Source organism: Rhipicephalus sanguineus, chromosome 7 (genome assembly GCF_013339695.2).
Source record: "Rhipicephalus sanguineus isolate Rsan-2018 chromosome 7, BIME_Rsan_1.4, whole genome shotgun sequence".
NCBI lineage: Eukaryota > Metazoa > Arthropoda > Arachnida > Ixodida > Ixodidae > Rhipicephalus > Rhipicephalus sanguineus.
Window position 1 is genome coordinate 145833530 of NC_051182.1, and position 14889 is coordinate 145848418.

General features: G+C 48.6%; 1 protein-coding gene across 3 annotated transcripts in view; it reads right to left on the reverse strand.

Moving 5' to 3' along the window:
* LOC119400185 (ubiquitin carboxyl-terminal hydrolase 36) overlaps positions 1 to 14889 on the reverse strand; it is a 36765-nt gene that overhangs the window by 16863 nt on the left and 5013 nt on the right. For all 3 annotated transcript variants that reach the window (XM_037667183.2, XM_049417992.1, XM_037667182.2), the window contains exons 2-10: positions 14688 to 14887; positions 13988 to 14156; positions 10374 to 10670; positions 9630 to 9740; positions 8724 to 8835; positions 7435 to 7502; positions 6705 to 6775; positions 1839 to 1999; positions 1043 to 1136 (exon numbers count right to left, since the gene is read on the reverse strand). In XM_037667183.2, coding sequence (XP_037523111.1) covers positions 1043 to 1136; positions 1839 to 1999; positions 6705 to 6775; positions 7435 to 7502; positions 8724 to 8835; positions 9630 to 9740; positions 10374 to 10670; positions 13988 to 14156; positions 14688 to 14768 — 1164 coding nt within the window. In that variant the 5' untranslated portion in view covers positions 14769 to 14887. The remainder of the gene's footprint in view (positions 1 to 1042; positions 1137 to 1838; positions 2000 to 6704; positions 6776 to 7434; positions 7503 to 8723; positions 8836 to 9629; positions 9741 to 10373; positions 10671 to 13987; positions 14157 to 14687; positions 14888 to 14889) is intronic.

A 14889-nucleotide genomic window follows, 5' to 3' on the forward strand; every position in this document is an offset into this window, starting at 1 on the left:
TCAAGCAATAGCAGGGTCTGTGTCAATGGTCACAATGCCATTTTCTGCATCGTACCAGCATTCTCCAACGCCTTTCGGCACAATGCTAAACCCTTTTATTGCTTTGAACGCTTTTAATTTCAGATTGCATACTTTGTCCAAACCAATCTGTAGCCAGGATTCAAACCCACAACCTTGCAAACTGGAACGTTATGCCACCACAACTAAGTGTCAACACCCTGAAAATGAACATGGCCGTCCCAATGAGTACGAAGATGAACCTAATTGCAAGCCTTAATGCAAGCTGTCGACCAAGTTTAGCAAGCATCACAATCGAAAGCATCGCAACCTTGAAAGTGGAGTTCTCTGTGATTAGCACTTCATGTGGAGAAATGTTTTGAATGTTTTGAAGACATGCTACGCAAGCACAAAATCTTTTTCTAATGATATTCAGTTACATGAAGGTTTCAACTGCACAGTTGTGGCTGTGTGCTGAGCCGAGCAGGGTTCGAGAAGCCGGACCCCTCGCACCCACCGTAATCAGGGAGTCGCAGCAGCCTTTGACGACGAAATCTTGCAAATGGTGGTGCTACTTTTTCCTCCATAGAGTATTGCCACATGCGCTTCTATTTTCATGTAACCAACCTGTTACATGTGTAACCACTGCCTTGCGCAGGTTGCGCCAGAATGTCTCTGAACGTTCCAGACTATTTTAGAATCTTGCGATAAAGTTGCGTGCTCAACGCGAACAATAGTGTATTCTATAGCTAACGTGAGCACCAGCGATCACACTGGAAGGTTTGATAAAGGGATGTATGAAAGCCAACGTACTGCACCGACGAGCAGATTTTTCAACAACCGACGACTGTGTGCGCCGATATCGTTCCACTTTGAGTGTCACTCTTTATGGGCAAACTTGCGCCCAGTTTTCAAATCTTTTTTTTTATGAAAACAGAAAAAGAAGTGCATGTGGCAGTATTCTATACGAAACACATGGCTCAGAGTGACGTTGTTCACGCGCCAACCTGCAAGAGTGGAGAATGGTAAAAAAAAAAAAACTCACGTGCTTGTCTGACATGAACGGCCGCAGCTCCAGGTGTTCGGGGTAGCTCACGTGTTTCGTGATCTTGCCACCAAACATCCGGTTGGCGTCGAACCTACCGAGATAAGAGCACATTTTTCTTTCTAAAGGCTTCACACATTCACCAGCTGTTACTGCGTACTACAGCAAATTTGAAACGTGCCAGTCGTAGTTGCAGCCCGACGTTCCGGGAACCATAAAGATTATTAGTAGGACTTGAAAAGCAAGGACAGACGCAAGGAATGACAACTACGGCTGTATTCAAATACAAAGAAAACTTGTTAATTCAATGCCAATAGGACCGGAAATTTGTTTTAAGTAACAGAGTTTAGACTAGAGGAAGCCTCCTTGAATGTGTACTGTACTTACACAATGATTGCACTTTTTTTTATTTCTGAGGTGAATGAAGCGAAAAACAGGCACACACATTCATTAAACAAAGTAACACTGCTATGCAACAGTAGACATATTTTTTTTTAATTTTGGAGTACCGAGAATTCAAACAAGCTGCAGTCCAGAACACAAGGCTTTGTGAGCTGTATGCAAGTCCAGTGAGGCTCCACTTTCACAACTGTGCTTATCGCGATTTCTTTCTTTTTCCCGTTTTTTACAGCTTCAAGTTAACGGGGTTTTTCCATACGTACGAATCCGGCCAGCACCTGTCGCAGAGCTCAAATTGGTCGAGATTTCGATTTGCCGAAATTTAGCTACCGTATTAGTCACTAGTACAGCTTTTCTTTGCCTCGCGAGAGGCTGACGAGAGAAACGAACCGCCCACCTCTTCAACTGGAAGGTGGCCACGTTGGGCGCCCGGTGGACGGTGAACCGCTTCTGAGCCATCACCTTGATGTTGCAGCGTGGACACTTGTAGGCGTTGTCGTTCTGCAGCAGCTCGGGCTCCACAAACTTCTCCAGGGCCGTCTCCAAGCTGGAGGCATTCTGGAGCAACGAAACGAAAACAGGCTCTAGTAAAACGGTTCCGAAATCCGGAGCAGCTTACAATTAAGTGCCGCAACAGGCAGACAAGCTGGCCATCTGCTCACCTCAATACTGCAGATCTGTCGACATTGTCGCCCGAGAAACGTTAACAATCGAAATTTAAAGTTATGAAGACAGGATAAGATAGTCCGAAGAATGAGACATCAAGTGTTCAAAAGGCTTTCTTTATCTGATCATAGTTATTCTTTTTTTTAATAGAATACATTGCTGGGCTAGATGGTTCATAATCTTTAAAATTGGATAGCGCGAAATCGACCAGGATTACGAAGGAACACATCTTGTGCATCTGTGTTCCTTCGTAGTCCTGGTCGATTTCGCACTATCCAATTTTGAAGGTTAAATATTTTGTTTCCCAGTAAGCTTGATGCTTTCAAAATGTGGCAACCACGTTGCAGAATATCATGATTATCAGCCTATTTGATGCACAGCAGCACAAAGGCCTCTCCCAATCACTTTCAATTTGCCCTATCTTGAGCGCGCAGATTCCATTTTATCCCTGCGAACTTCTTAATTTCGTCAATCTAACACAGACCTCAGCCACGTTTGTCGTCCCTTGGTAAACATTCTGTTGCTTTAACTGACCACCGGTTGTCTGTCCTATGCATTACGTGATCCGACCAGGTCGGTTTCTTTTGCTTCATGTCAACTGGGATATGCACCTCCCCGGTTTTTCTCTTGGCCCGTTTCTGCTGTCATCCAGAACATGAGGCAGCGCACTACAGTCAAACCTCGATATATCGAACACGGACATATCGAATTATTGCCTATATCGAACGGTTCCTATATCACGTGGGAAATCGCATGCATTTTTAATTTTTTATTTCGAACAAAGTTTGACGTATAATGGATATATAGAACTTGGCCACCCCAAACCGCCCGCGCTCCGTTGACAGGCGGCGAGCTTTCCCGCAACTCTCGAAAATAGCGGTAGCGCGGTGGGCGTTTACGACTGCTGCACACATCGATGGCGCCGAGTGCGCCACTTGAACGCAGCGGCATACGCACGCCGCAGCCTTGCAGCAACGACGCACTGCACTTGTTGCACCAGCTCCTCCTAGATAGTATCGCCAGGCATCCGTCGCATCGGTCGTTGTTGTGCTTGTGTGTTAGGCCTGCCGCGCGTTGTGGTGTGTGTAGCGATGGTTGCAGACGCGAAGAAACGGATGACCCTGACTTTTGCAGCAAAACTGGAGGCAATCCAGCGCGTTGAGAATGGTGAGAAGAAGTCGAGCGTCGCGGACGGGTTAGGCATACCAAGGAGCACATTGAGTACTCTGCTCAAAAACAAAGCCGACATAAAGGCCAAGGCCGAGAAGAGTCAGCACTCGGGCGCGCGGCATGTACGCAAAGCTGCTTTTGAAGGTGTTGAGAAGTCTCTCCACAAGTGGTTCATGGACGCAAGGGCCCGAAATATTCCTGTATCGGGGCCGATGTTGCAACAGAAGGCAAAGAACTTTGCATTCATTCTCGGCGTCGAGAATTTCAGTGCGAGTAGCGGTTAGCTACAACGTTTTAAGACTCGTTTCAACATTGTCGGGAAGACTGTGTCGGGAGAGAGTGAGAACGCCAATGATGAAGAAATTCAGAAGTGGCTTGATCATGAGTGGCCCAAAGTTCTCGCCAAGTATGAGCCGAGCCAAATCTTTAATGCTGACGAGACGGGCCTGTTCTGGCAAATGCTTCCACGGCAAACGCTGGACACTCGCGGGGACAAGTGCCACGGGGGCAAGCAAGGCAAGGCCTGTGTGACGGTCCTATTGGCTGCCAATATGGATGGGAGCACGAAGCTGCGGCCACTTGTAATTGGCAAATTTAAAGGGCCCCTAAACCACCCAGCGGTCGAAATTTAGTTGAGGTGAGGAATTTGTGCTCGAGTTTACAACGAACACGTAGCCGTGAGAATTTTTCGAAACGGTGCCGTAATAGCGGAGTTACACGCGTTTGATGATCGAAACGCGACGATCGCTTCTTTCTCTCTTTCCTACGTTACCCTCTTCCAAAACCGCTTTGCCCTCCTCGCTGAATGCCCCTCCTCATCTCGCATGGCATACGTCACCGCTGACGCGCTGTTCGAGACAGCGTCTACTTCCGGTTGCCGCGACTCCGGCGACTCCGACGCTCCAGCTCGCCGTCAACTCTGTGTGGTATTTGAGTGCATTGTTCGTTGACTAACCGCTGTTGCTGCCGTGCCGGCCCGTGCCCCTACGAATCGTGCCGGTATGGACCCTGTGTTGCGCGCACGCCTTCAAAGGATCGCCAACGTGATGGGACCCGTACGGGGAAACGCCGTGCCAGACCACCTCGGCTCGAGATGAGTTCACGGAGCTCGTCAAACCGCAAGGCGTGGATGTGTAATTACGCTAGCGACTTGGCAGTTGCGTTTTAGTCTGTCCGGCATTAAAGAAAGCGTCGCGTAAAACCAAATAAAATGTCCCCAAGCTGGCGCCAGGTCAAGTGGCGCCAGCTATGGAGGATTAGAAACAACTAACAAACGCGTAATCTATGTCCTCCGAGCATTCGGAAGCGCCCTTCTCGACTCGCTAAGCCTACAGCATCGATTATTTGAGTATGGCTCTTCAAAACGGGGCTGCATCGGTACGAATACTTTGCCGTCGAAGCTTAAGGACATGAATCTAAAGCAAATGGAAGCATCAGTTCGGAGCTTACACGCTACAGAGCATACGGCGGCCACTTGATAGACTCGAGGTGGACGACAACCGCTTTTGGCACTGCGGCCATGTTTTTCGGAGGCTTGCCGGCGTAGCTTGCCGTGCATGTTGGACTGCTGTCGCGCGTGCGGCGACGGCCGACGTTCTGCGGCACCGTGCCGTTGCGGCAGGCTTGCCGCTAGCGTGAGCGGGCCCTTACGGGCCGCAGATGTCGATTCGCAAGCGGCAACACGACCAAGAACAGCAAGGTGCGCACGAACAGCTGTTTGCAGAGTAACCGGAAGTCGTCGGTTGTCGTTCGGCCAATCGCAAGCATAGAAACTGATAACGTCATAGTTTCACTGGTGATGTCACACATGTCAGTGGTGGGAATGGCGGGGACCGGAAAGGAGAAGCTATTGTTTTTTCGAAATTGTGGCGCGCCCGCGACCTGTAGCGCTGCGGCGTGTGGCATCGTCGATCGCGACGGCATTCTGCACGCGATGCGCTTGTTTACTTGAAATGTTTGGGAAAATGTCGGAGGGGGTTTAGGGGCCCTTTAAAACCCCGAGGTGCATGCGGAACTGCCCCAATATTCCGGTGACTTATGCCTGGAATAAGAAGTCGTGGATGACGAGGGATATTTCCCTCAAGTGGCTGAAGGCGTGTGATTCGGACCTGGTGCGTCAGGGACGGAAGGTATGCTTCATCGTCGATAACTGCACAGCACACCCCACCGATGCCCAGCTGAGCAACATCGAAGTGGTATTTCTGCAGCCCAACACCACTTCGAAGCTCCAATCGTTGGACCAGGGCATTATCCGCACATTTAAGTCTATCTACAAGCGTCGGCTGATCGACATTTTGCTGGTAAAACTCCGGATGGGCCAAGATCTGAAGACCGATCTTTTGGGCGCGATCCAAATGCTCAAGGCGTCGTGGGAAAACGTCAAGCAGTCGACGATAGCCAACTGCTTTCGGCATGCGGGCTTCGGTGGACGCACTGACGAAGCATCAATGGAATAATCCGAGGAAGCTGGGTTGGCATGCGCAGATGAAGAAAGCGAGCTCGCCGAAACGTGGAGCAAGCTGGAGAGCTTTGTTGGTGCGGAGCCGCAAAGCATGTGCATCGAAGACTTCGTTGGAGGTGACGACAGCACTGGTACAACGGCGGAGCTAACGGATGTAGAGATCGTCGCCGAAGCTACCGCTGAGCAGCCGAATGAAGACGCTGCCGAGGTGGATCCCGCAAGCACTGATGGTGCCCCGCTCCCAACATCAGCTGAGGTCGTAGCCGCTTTGGCCCTTGCGCGCTGCCACTGCAGCGCAATTGAAGGCACCGGCCTTTCACTTGTGGATCGCCTGGACTATGTTGAGGACGCAGTCGTCAAACACGCCATTGCCAACAAAAAGCAGGCTACTCTTTTTCAGTATTTTAAGCCAACACAATAAATACTTTGTTTGAATCTTCAAGTGAGTATTTACTGCACCACGATTGGTTCGTTGGTTGTTTTCCACGAGTTCTTGACGCATTTTTTACGTGATTTTTTATATCGAATTCTGGATATATCGAACTATTTCGCGATCGCCGTGCTGTTCGATATATCGAGGTTCGACTGTAGTACCAATACAAGAAATAAAAATTTTAAAAATCTGTCACTAAATTCCTTACCTTTAAGATGTCCTCTAATCAAGCATTAGGAATATCTATGACGCGTTTTTTTGCCACACTCGAACAAATCGTTTTAGACAAACTTAGCAGCAAAGCTTTGAGCACAGTACATATGACTAACAAAAGTGAATGACGCGGGTGTGTGAAGATGGGCAGTGATCGGCTGCCAATCACTTCATATGTACAAGACATTCAAAGACTTCCAATCAATTAAAAGGCCAACAAAGTGAGACTGCACAAAGTAAGAAGGGCTCACAAATACAGGCTCTCTCAAAAATATAAATAAATAAATAAAGTATCAAGGGCATTTAGCAGGGTCCCTCACCTTGATGTCAAGGATGAGATCCATGAAGTGGTCGTAAGTGTTGCTCTTCTCCTTGCATTTCATGCAAGTCACTGCATGGCGGGACAGACGAAACAATTAAAGAAAAACTCCAGCAAAGCGACAAACTCCACAGCCACTTCAGCAAACTCAAAACAAGAGTTCCAGCCGCAACCCTACTGGGACATTCAGATGTGACAGAGCATTTCACGCGCACCACTGCTCCCAATACAGAGGACAAAGACAGCGAGAAACTCTCCACGATAAAATAAAACTTCATTATAGCAGAGTCGCATCGAACACTAATAGCTACAGTATATCCGAAAGTTCGTTTTACATCTGTAACACTCAACTAATATCAGGAATGTCCTTTGTGTACATGGCTAAATCAAGGTTTTTAGCTGTAACAATAATGCGCGGCAGCACGAGTGAGCTAAAGAGAGGGTATGATGCATCGGCCGTGTGTCGAAGCCGCAATCCAGAGCCCTCCCCTCCAATTAGCAGAACAGACCCTTGGCCCCTCCCCTTCACCCGACAAAACTGGCTCGTGCAAAAAAAAAAAAAATTCTTAAACGAGCCCGGAAAACCTATTCTAAGAACCACAGGCCCAAAGGTGGTATGAGTGAACGAAATTTTGTGAGGCTAGACCTTGCCGTGCAAGAATCCGACACAAGACGGGCCAACACAGTCGCCTAACCACACGTGCGCAACGTGTGCGTAGTAGTTCACTCACCTTGGCTCCGATGGTAGCCACCAAAAATCTCATTGACGACGGTTGTTTCCTTGCTCGCAGGGTCCAGCCTGTAAGGAGAGGACAAAAGATTTTTGGCTATAGAGCGATTTTCATAATGACTACTTACAAATAGCGTATGCCTGGTGTCTAACAAGCTTGCAAGACCGTTTCTACATTTTTATCATCAGAGCACGGATGCAGCGACTGGGAACCAAACCCATGAACTAGCGTTTCGACGCCCGCTGGGCCACCAGGCAAAGAGCTCCGAAACGGAGAAAGGCAAAGAATAATGGTACATTCGGCTGGTTCTCCCAGAGCACTTCACGGCGCTCTCAACCCCCGACTTCCACACGTGACTGAGATCTGGCACAGTTCCAGTCGCGCGGCTCCCGCAGCTCCTACTGTTAGCCCGACGTAAGTTATGTTCGCATGCACGGTGGTTCCTCACCGTTTCTTTGGGAAACATAAAACATGCCAACGTGCTTACTTTTCTAACCTCCGATCGCTCTGGCAAGTGGCTGAGCATTCAGCTCAGACACGCTTTTCCGAGCTAGGATGAAGAGCAAGCTCTGGATTTTTGCAATCCGAAGTCGGTGTGAAGTAGTAACCAGCCAAATGTACCATCAGAGGAAAAGAGCCAAGACCACGGAGTAAGACAAGAGGAGCGCTGACTCCACTGCCACTCAACGTATTCGCTAGGGACAACACACGCAACGGGGACGTTGGTGTCTAGCTCAGTCCTTTGCGCTCTCCCTGTGTTCCTCTCCATGCTTCCTCTTCCCCTTGCGCTCCCAGCCAATTACAACACGTAGTGCCATCTGTCGAGGTGCACAGAAATCATTCTACACCTGCTCTCATAAGCACATGTGCAGAATCGTGGAGGCTGGCGGTGACGGCGGTTGGGAGCGGTGTGTGCAGTAGACACAACAAAACGGACAGGCAAGCAGGCGCGGCAAAGCGCGACCGTGCGCCGTTGCTATAGCAACAACAGAGGAACCACCCACGGCTCTGCTCGAGGACCAGCGTGGCTCCTACGCCGTTTTCCTTCATTCGTAGCGCCATCTGGCGAACATGCTGTGAAGCATGATCCGGACTTGCAGAATGTGTCCCTTCCGGACGAGCGGAGTCGGCGCTCCTGTCTGATCTTATTCTGTGGCTAAGACTAAAGAGAAAAAAAAACAAGGCTGCCTCCTTGTCTTCATTTTTTTTTCTGTGCACTGTTTTTCTTCAGAAAATGAACACGCCCCAACTGACTCAACTTGCCATTTCGAGACCAAAGAGAGACTCACTTGACGTCACCGTCGTAGTTGGCCAGCGCTGCCTTCCAGAGGTTGTCAATGACGTAGCGGAGGAACTCGTGGGCATCCTCCTGTTGTCCGAACTGAAAGTGCTTCGCTATGGCTGTTAACGAGAACGAGAAGGGAAACAAACAAAACGTCAAGCACGCATGCAGACCAACAATCAAATCACACACACCCGTCACGATACTTCTAGCGCTAGAACTTTTCATTGGACTAGTTGGTAAGTTGATCGAGACGGTGGCTGCAAATGGCTCTCTGCAAGCACTGCAATCACGTATTCGTTGATCGCAGCATTGCAGAGCCAGTGGCAGTCATTGTCTCTCAACAAATTGCGCTCGGACTATTACAGATTCTCACGAACTTTGTCGGCAGTAACTCGTCTTGGTAACGCGATCAGGGAATGCGAGTGGGGGTGCTGTTTTTGATTGACTACATGCGTTCGTGTGCAATAAATCGTGTTCCAGTTACACTAGAAAGATACCTCAAGTGTACGCTGGCTGGCACCAGCTTTCCCTAGTGGCTGTTTTTTGCAGGGAACTCTGCCATGTTGGGGATCACAAAGTCAGTGACCGCAAAGCCCATGATCGCAAAGTTATCAAAAGTCAGCGATCACAAAGCCGGCAATTACCAAGTCAGCAATCATGAAGTCAGCAATTACAAAGTCGGCAATTACAGAGCCAGCGATCACAAAGTCAGTGATTACCAAGTCAGCAATCACAAAGTTGGCAATTATAAAGTCAGCAATGACAAAGCTAGCGATTAAAAAGTCGGTGATCACAAAGCAGCAGAGTGTCCACTTTATCGATGATCACCAAGTGACACTGTTCACTCTGTTGACGACTAGAGTCGGTGGTCATAAAGGTGACCACAAAGTGGCAGTGTCCGGCAACGTACCTTTGAGCCGCTGGTATATGTACAGGGGCTTGATGGTGTCACCAGACTTCTCCAGGGCGCGCTTCATGTGCCTCTGGAGCTCACACATCATGCAGAAGTTCAGTGTCTTGCCTGCAAACACAAGACGCGGAAGCAGATGGTCAACACTAAGAAGTGTGAAAAAAAGAAAACTATTCATTGACAACTCAATCACTGCATTAATATTGAACGAGGAGAAATAGTGGTTTGAGGTTAAGAAAGAAGCACGGCACAGTGTTGTGGGTGAGGAGGTTGAGAACAAGATAATGGAAAGGAGAGGCCACCTTTTCAAGATGAAGTCTCATCTGACACGAAGATAAGTTCATCATATAAAAACTTCATTGTAACAATGCATTCCCAGCACCGTAATATTGGCATGACTATTCTCCATCTACTTCATTATAAACCATAGTTACATCGGTGTTTGTTACACTAAGCATTGACCATATCAGTATCCAGACTACCAAGCCCCAGGTCGAGATACCTTTCTCCACCTCTTGCAAAACACCACGATCACCTGATAATAAATTAGCCATGATTACTACACTAACGAGTGACAGTACGTCACTCAGACTTTGCCGAGATGACACAATCAGAAAAGTGCTGGGTCAAGATAATGGCAGCCACATGGCCAGGTAGTCCGTCAAAAGCCATACACCCTAAGTGGTGAAGTCTGTGCAATCTGGTGCATCGATCGTGCAAGAATCACAACCGGCGCGCACTTACACTTGGTGCAGTGGTCGTCCTGGTGCAGGAGGTAGTTGGCCAGGGGCGGGCAGTAGGTCAGACACTGGATGACCGTGTTCATGAAGCAGGTGTTGCCCATGTTGATGAGCCCAGCGCCGATGCGCCGCTGCTCCCGCCAGTCCAACAAGATGGAGTCTGAGGAGTGGAGCCGCACCCGGGGCTCTGGGATGCCGTCTTCGCCGCACCCGTCATCTCGGCGTGCCACCTTGTTCCCGGCGTCGCCGCCGCCACCCACCCCGTTCGTCAGGGCGGCACCGTTCACCATCACCTTGCCTCCTGGTGCAATTTACAAACGTCAAGAAACATGTTCTCAGCAAGAGTGCTGAAACCTCGTCTACACTCCATTTCGTATACCAGGTGCAACTCTGTGGAAGCTAACAAGACTTCTTCCAGGAGATGTGTCCGCAGCAAAAAATAGTTCGACGATTTTACTACCCGTAATGCATTTTCTTAGACCTAGTAATATATGAAGATGGTTTGCGCCTTAGCAATAAAAAAAAAAAACGTTATTTGTCCATAGGTCGTTCTCGGATGCTTAGAGCATCTCTTTTTTCGTATTGTGGACTTCACGATTAGTTCCGGTGGCGCACAGCCGAAGCCAATCGCGGAGGCCACATTTACAACAACAAAATCCAAGCGCGAGACACACGGATTTGCATCTTTTGCTGACCAAAGTTCTTGTGTAGCTTCCACAGCATTGCGTCTGATGTATGAAACGGAGAATAAGCACCTTGACACCTTTAGCGCAGAGTTATACCCGGTACTCCTACTAAAAATTCTGGAGTCTTTAGCTGCCAAAAACCACGATACGGTTATGAGGCAAGGCGCAGTGGCCGACTCCGGATTAATATGGACTACCTGGGGTTCTTTAACATGCACAGTGATGCTACCGAGGACTTCTGATTTGGAGCAATTTTTGGAGCAGCAAAATTTCCGTTTTGGAGCACTTTGGAGCAGCAAAATTTTCATCTTGGAGCACTTTGGAGCAGATAATTTTGCATCTGGGAGCACTCTGGAGCAGCGAATTTTACATCCTGGAGTGCACTACAGAAGCATATTGCAATAACATTCAAGCACCAGAATACTACTATGGGGCTCTTATGAAGGCTAGAAATATTTCGATTCATTGCAAATCTCATGGAAAAAATCATCTCAGGAGGACTCCATACTTCACTCGCTGATGAAAAAAATAAGGGCTCATGCAGTTGAGTGTTCTGAATTAACCTCTTCGGCGATTATTTTTGACACTAGCAAATAAACAGAATACCAGATCAATAAAATTGCACTTTATGAAATAACACTCTAAATACATCTTTGTGGTTATCAGCAGACACTTTAGGCAAACGCCGTGATGTACAGCAGTGCCTCAATGCCAAACAGCCACACTGTCCCTAATGCATTCCCCTAAGACAACTCCGAGGCGAAAGCCAGGTTCTTTTTCTTCTCGATCGACGGGTTGATCCTCCCCCTCCTTCTCTGCAAGCTACCTGCACCTCACCTGGTTTTGCGCTAGCTCCATGATTGGCGCCCCGATTACGGAAGCAGTGTAAAGCGACGATGTCATGATGGCGTCATCACGTGACATCACGATATATTACGCCATGATGACGTCACAAGTTTTGACGATCTATGACGTGATGATGACGCCATCACAAGATTATTTTTTGCATCAATCGATTGACGCCGCCGACGGTCAATTTTAGTGTCTGATAAAGCATCTGATGCTTTCGCATTAATATTGCGTATTGAAAGTTAACAACCTGGCCTTACATACCAAACTGTCCTCCACCATGTCACCTCCTTGCCATGCGCGAAACAGCTTCGCTTATCATCCACTTCACAGAGTGAAATGGTTCAACTTTTTTTTAAATGTTTATTGTGATAACAATTATATGGACGCTCTCCGCGGATTTTTGCCGTCGCCATTGCCGTAATTTTTTGTATAAAGACCAAATTAATAACATCACCACGCGCATTCTAGCCGCGGGTAAAAGCTCGCGAGCGCTGGCGACGAACGCGGCAGAAGCGGAGATTAAGCTAGCCGGCCGTCTGTCTCCGTCGCACGGACAGCGCATGAGATAACATCTTCCCGCGTGCGGGCCTGCCGTCGATTGCTCATCAAACAGAGAGGAAACGCCCCGCCCGTCTTTCGTAAGGAGCATGAAAGGACGCCAGGGGAGCGGTGGTGGAGGGTCGAGGGGACAGCATCGTTCGAAGGTCGAGTCGCTTGCGCGCGCGCCATCTCGAGGCATCAGCAGACGGCTCGTAAACTTGCTGTGCTCTCAACGCTTACATCGTGTTTAGAGAACTCAGAGCAAGAAAACGCTTCGGTTCCTGGAGCGGCCATATTCCCTTAAACCAGTGTTTTGTTGAGTTACGCGAGATCGAATCCAAAAGAGTTAGCTACTAGCCTTACTTCGTTTAACAATACAATTTGTTGGTATCGCATTCATTGCTTCGCCCTTAAGCGAAACTGAGCTTTTTTTTACCCGTCAGCTATTGACCCCCGAAAGCGAGGGGCGGACGTGTAACATGGGGTAGCCGCTTCACTGTGGGCCGTCAGCGACGGGCCCACTACTGACAGCTGCGCATTTGCGGCTGCTCCGACCAGGATATATGCTTTTATAATGAGATGACATTTTTAAAAAGCAAGCAAAAAATTCGAATTGGAACCCTAGCACGTGAGCTCGAAAGGGCAGGGCCTTTTAGGGGCTATTTACCGCAGAGTGATTAAACTCGGACGTGCTGGTATAAGCAATTACGAAAAAGCTCGTCCGAATGAAGATCCATGGATAAAGTATATCTGAGAAAAAGTGTGAACGCATTTCCACCGTTCGCGTGCTCTTCCAAAACGCGAAGCAAGGAAAATTCGATATTGTTCCATATATATACTGCTAGCGATCCCAGATTTCATTCCGCGATGTCCGGAAACAGAAGTGAGAGACATTTTAGCAGCACACATGTAGTTATTACTGAACATTGCTTTCCTTACGTGCCGTGCGACGCTTGAAACGAGCTATCTTGCAGCGTTTCTAGAACAGACGACGTCCGCCGATGAATCGCCGTCGCACTTTCTTGCTACCGAGAGGCCTAGACGTCACGAGCCTCTGCGGAGAGCGCGTTTTGCTGTCGAGCCGACTTGCAGAACAGAAGCTGCGTCGGCACCGTGCATGGCATCGTGGCTTATTCGGGACGCACGCGCGAGCGCTATTTATTCAGCGGAATAATTCTTGGTCCATGGTTGCGACTTTGGCAGCCCCAAGATCAAGCTGCACATGTTCTGACGCGCCGGCCGTGCGATTGCCGGTGATAGACGCCCCCAAACCCGAGACTTTGGCGCAGTTTGGCGCAATTTTCGTCGATATTATCAGGATGGCGCAGTAAATACAATTTGGCGCACTTTGGCGCAGTTGGCGCAGGAGTGGAATCACTGCATGCACCTAAATCAAAGCACACGGGTGCTCTTGCGTTTCACCACCGTCGAAGAAATGTTGCTGCCGCCATGCAGCATACCTCACAGCCATATCTTGTGGTTTTTGCATGTGAAACCTCAGAAACAATCTTTCGTAATTGGCGAGTCTTGTCGAGCTTACCTATCTTATGCAGGGAGTTGTTCTTGCTCAGCTGGCCGTTGTGCACTGGCGATGGGGACAGCGGTGAATACTTAGCCCTCAGCGCCTCTGTGGAGAGCTTTCCCCCGCCGTCGCCCGGCTCAAAGTCGACGCGAGACAAAAGCACAGACGACCGCGAGCCACCAGCAACCTGTGGAGCCAACAGGTCATTATTGAAGGGAAGGAGCTTAGTACAATATCGAATTGACAAAAGACAAAACAAGCATTTCTGTCATCACGTGATGATAGCATGTTGCGTTAACATGGCACATGTTGTGTTATGGTAACATGTTATCATGTTATGTTACCACAACATGTTATGGTGTGCTAGTCCCAAGCTAATGTGTTCTCATGGCAATGTGCTATATAATCATGCCATGTACCATGTTAATTTTGTCATATTAACTGTGCCACCATGTTATGATAACATGTTATGTAAGTCCCAAATTGATGTGTTGTCATGTTAAGTAACATGCTATGCCACGTTAACGAGCCATAGTGTCATGTCCCAAGTTAATGTTATCCCATGTTAACATGTTGCATCATCATGTTAAACATATGTCATCATGTCCGTTCTAAGTTAATGTTATATGTCATGTTAATATGTAATGTTAAAAGCAAACATAGAAGTTAGTATTTCTGCAGCGACACTACTATCGCAAACCGTTGACGTTGCACGCACCTGTTGGTTGAGACCAAGCGGACTACGGCCGAGCCCCATGCTAATGGAGTTGCTGATCATCTTCAAACTTTCTTGTGGCATCTTTCCTGCTGAGGCTTGTGGCGTTGCCGCCAAGCAGGGAGGGCAGGGTGGGGGTGGCAGGGTGAATTCTTAGAACCTACAGGGGGTGCTGACTAGACTCCTTCCCAGTGTCAGGGCCACT